Source organism: Trichechus manatus, unplaced genomic scaffold (genome assembly GCF_000243295.1).
Source record: "Trichechus manatus latirostris isolate Lorelei unplaced genomic scaffold, TriManLat1.0 scaffold00248, whole genome shotgun sequence".
Classification (NCBI taxonomy): domain Eukaryota; kingdom Metazoa; phylum Chordata; class Mammalia; order Sirenia; family Trichechidae; genus Trichechus; species Trichechus manatus.
The window spans coordinates 1,235,803-1,239,764 of record NW_004444184.1 but is presented as its reverse complement, the minus strand read 5'-3'; the positions used below and the strand labels follow the sequence as shown (position 1 = coordinate 1,239,764).

The 3,962-nt window shown below is 42.7% G+C and overlaps 1 protein-coding gene across 1 annotated transcript in view; it reads left to right on the top strand.

Moving 5' to 3' along the window:
- MTCL3 (MTCL family member 3) overlaps positions 1-3,962 on the top strand; it is a 79,388-nt gene that overhangs the window by 43,297 nt on the left and 32,129 nt on the right. Inside the window, exons 5-6 of the mRNA XM_023724462.1 lie at positions 1-927; positions 2,329-2,632. The exon at positions 1-927 is cut by the window's left edge and continues 270 nt beyond it. Coding sequence (XP_023580230.1) covers positions 1-927; positions 2,329-2,439 — 1,038 coding nt within the window. The 3' untranslated portion in view covers positions 2,440-2,632. The remainder of the gene's footprint in view (positions 928-2,328; positions 2,633-3,962) is intronic.

Here is a 3,962-nt window from a genome sequence, read left to right as displayed (position 1 = left end):
AGGAAAATCGTCGAACTGGAAGTGGAGAACCGCGGCCTGAAAGCGGAACTTGACGACCTGAGAGGCGATGACTTCAACGGCTCCGCCAACCCCCTCATGAGGGAGCAGAGCGAATCCTTGTCGGAGTTGCGGCAGCACCTACAGCTGGTGGAAGACGAGACGGAGCTGCTGCGGAGGAACGTGGCTGACCTGGAGGAGCAGAACAAGCGCATCACAGCGGAGCTCAACAAGTACAAGTACAAGTCGGGTGGCCACGACAGCACGCGACACCACGACAGCGCCAAGACCGAGGCCCTGCAGGAGGAGCTGAAGGCGGCGCGCCTGCAGATCAACGAGCTCAGTGGCAAGGTCATGCAGCTGCAGTACGAGAACCGCGTGCTTATGTCCAACATGCAGCGCTACGACCTGGCCTCGCACCTGGGCATCCGCGGCAGCCCCCGCGACAGCGACGCCGAAAGCGACGCAGGCAAGAAGGAGAGCGACGACGACTCCCGGCCGCCGCACCGCAAGCGCGAAGGGCCCATCGGCGGGGAGAGCGACTCTGAGGAAGTGCGCAACATCCGCTGCCTCACGCCCACCCGCTCCTTCTACCCGGCGCCCGGGCCCTGGCCCAAGAGCTTCTCCGACCGGCAGCAGATGAAGGACATCCGCTCGGAGGCCGAGCGCCTGGGCAAGACCATCGACCGGCTCATCGCCGACACGAGCACTATCATCACCGAGGCGCGCATTTACGTGGCCAACGGGGACCTGTTTGGACTGATGGACGAGGAGGACGACGGCAGCCGCATCCGCGAGCACGAGCTGCTCTACCGCATCAACGCGCAGATGAAGGCCTTTCGCAAGGAGCTGCAGACCTTCATCGACCGCCTCGAGGTGCCCAAGTCTGCGGAGGACCGTGGCGCGGAGGAGCCCATATCCGTGAGTCAGGTACAGTTCTGCCTATTGCGAGCTACGGCGTTGGGAGGCTGGCCCGCGGAGCCGCGCTCGCTGGTGGGGCGGCTCCGCGCACCGACTTCCACGCCCCGCTTTAGGGAAGGCCCGGCTCAGAGCCTCTTTGGGTTTTGAAGCCCACAGCGTGCCTCTTGTTTTACACTATACTTCTTAAGGCCTGAGGTTTTTGCAACCTACTCACTTCGTAGTTATTTCTTCTCTGCCTTGTTTAAAAGGGAAATTGAATCCTCCATTTTTTGTATAAAGACTAAAGGGTTTTTTAAACATTATTTTTAGAAAGTCAACATTTTCACTATTACCCTAACTGCTTATTCTAACAGATCAAGCTGCAAGGAGACCTTGAATAGGAATCTTCATTTGTGAATTTGCGGTTTTCAAGACAAGATATAAAATGAGCTTAAGACAACAAAATTGATGCATAGCTACTGATAAAATGTAGAAATCAGTGGTAAGGAGAGATGATCCTGTGTCTAAGGCCTTACCAAAAGGAACGAATGGAAGCTTCTCTTTATCTACAGTTTGAAGTAGCATGATTATTATTTCTAGAGAAAATCATTGTCCACTCCATAGTGGAGTATCTTAGGAGTGGGGAAAGTGTGTTATACTGTACCTCTAAGAAAACAACACTAATCCTACCACCTCAGGGAAATAGTAACTATTTCTGGGCCAGGGAAAACTAGCTTTTTTCCTTCATCCTGATTTGTAGAGGCACACCCGATGTATTGGACTGAGCTGCTCTGGCCAGGCATGGCGGCCACTTAAAGACCAATGTGCATTGTCAACCACGTAAGAGATAATTTATAAAACAAAACAGGCAGTGCTCCACCTCTGGCAGGCATGGTGCTCGCTATCCATTGGAGAACCAACCAAAGTACAACAGCATGCATGGCTTTTAAAGAGATGCAAGGCATTTATGTTTAAAAATCAGTTTATACACAGGAGCTTGACATGAGATTAACTGCCTGTTAGTAACCACAAGTAAACATACTGCAATCCTATCGCTTATTTATCTTGCACGTTGCTCTGCTTTGCTATGAAAAAAAGTTTTATGATAAAATTTGTCAGATTTTGAAATGTTTAAGCTTATTTCTTCTATTTATTATAGCAAATAATTGATTTTTCATTTTCTTGTTGCAGATTTCTTGAATAATGTGAATATGTGTTTTTAAAATTGTACTCTCAGGGTAAAAAATAGAAATCAGTTAGAGAAAGCATTGTATATAATAATGGGCTTTCGGCTGTGTACCTTTGGTAAATATAGGCTTAAAGGAGGGTTCTTCTTTCTTTTAAATTGAGCAAATGCTTAGTTAATATGAACTTAAATTTTTAATTATTATTAATTAACTCTTCTCTTTGTCTTTGCATTTACCTTCCCAGATGTTCCAGCCTATCATTTTACTTATTCTCATTCTTGTATTATTTTCATCACTTTCTTACACAACAATATTTAAACTTGTCTTCCTTTTTACACTGTTTTTTGTGCTGTAAGTCTTTCATCATTTACCATTCATTGTAGTATTTTCAGTTTATTTTGTTCACCCTTCAAGACAAGAAGTAAAAGAAGTATAATTTCTGTAGTAACCAATGCTATAAAAACACTGAAGACTGCTTATTTCTTTACAAAGACAACTCATCTTACCACTACAAAATTCAATAGGAAGCCCAAGCACTAAAATTTCAGGTAAGGAAGTAAGTGTCTTTTTTTTTTGTATGAATCGCATTCATTTTTGCTTCCTCTACTGGCAGATTGGCTATAAAAATCAACTAAGTCTCTCACAATGATTTCTTAGTTGATTGTTATGATAATTCAAAAGCTGGACATTCACAAATTGACTGTACTGCCAAAAAAAATATAGATTTATAAAGACTTCTTTGCTAGGAGATAATCTTGATATCCAATAAATATATGTGAAAAATATGGTGAGCCTCAGGGAAACCTAAAGTATTTGTAGCAGTGCTGATGGTATTCTATCTAAAGGGATATGTTTGAAAGTATGACAGTGAAGGAGGCCTTAGTTCATTGAGAAAATAATTATCTTCATCCTACTGTATTTGACCAGGTTTCCAACCAAACCAGTCATTTCTGCCTTTAGTTATTATTATACCTAGATCCATATGTTGCTAATCAAGTTTGTTGCCTGGAGTCCTGTTTTCTATATTAGATTGCTGTACAGAACTTCTCCAGAGCAGACAATATGCTAGAAATATGGTATATAATGTAAATAGGGAAATAATACAGTAATTCTCTAGAATTCTATTAAATCACAGTCCAAGGCCAGTGGCATCATTCTAATGGGAGACCTGCTCTTTAGACATAAATCTCTTTCTTTAGTGAACCTGACCACCCCCTTTCCTCCCCATATCAAAGTGTTTTGGATAGACTCCATGGACCCGGAAAGCTGCATGAACCAAGAAGGATTCTGTGCATCTCATTGGCAGTTTACCAATAAGCTGTAATGCACCAGTGCCACCCAGGATTCCGAAATACTAGCACTCGTTGCAGTCATGTACTTATAGATACTCATAGGTTGGTAAATATGAAAATCTGTGGTAACGTAAAATATTTGTGCCCTAACATAAAGAATAATATGTGAGATATCTTTGCTCTACCTCAAGAGTGGTACAGCCTTTTGAAACCCAGGAATGTAACTTGCAAAGGGTTCAGTTTATTTATAATCTCAACCCACAGCACATCATTTTCCCTTTGAGTATTAATTAAAAAAACAAAAAACACTTCATGATAGCCAAAAAGTTCAATTTAAAATAACTGCTCATACTTTTCATGTTTTTGGTTTTTTATTTTGTTGTTGCTCTGTTTTGTTTTGATTTGGGGGGAGTCTTAGGGTGGGGAAAGGTTGACCAACCATTGGAATCTGTTAATACATGCTTCTGGTTTTCATCTTAGTTAGGAGTCTAAAGGTCTAGGTAGAATTTGATGACATATAGGACTGAAATAAGATAAATGCTGTATTTAATCGATGATTCACGTGTTTACCTTTTTTTTTTTTTTT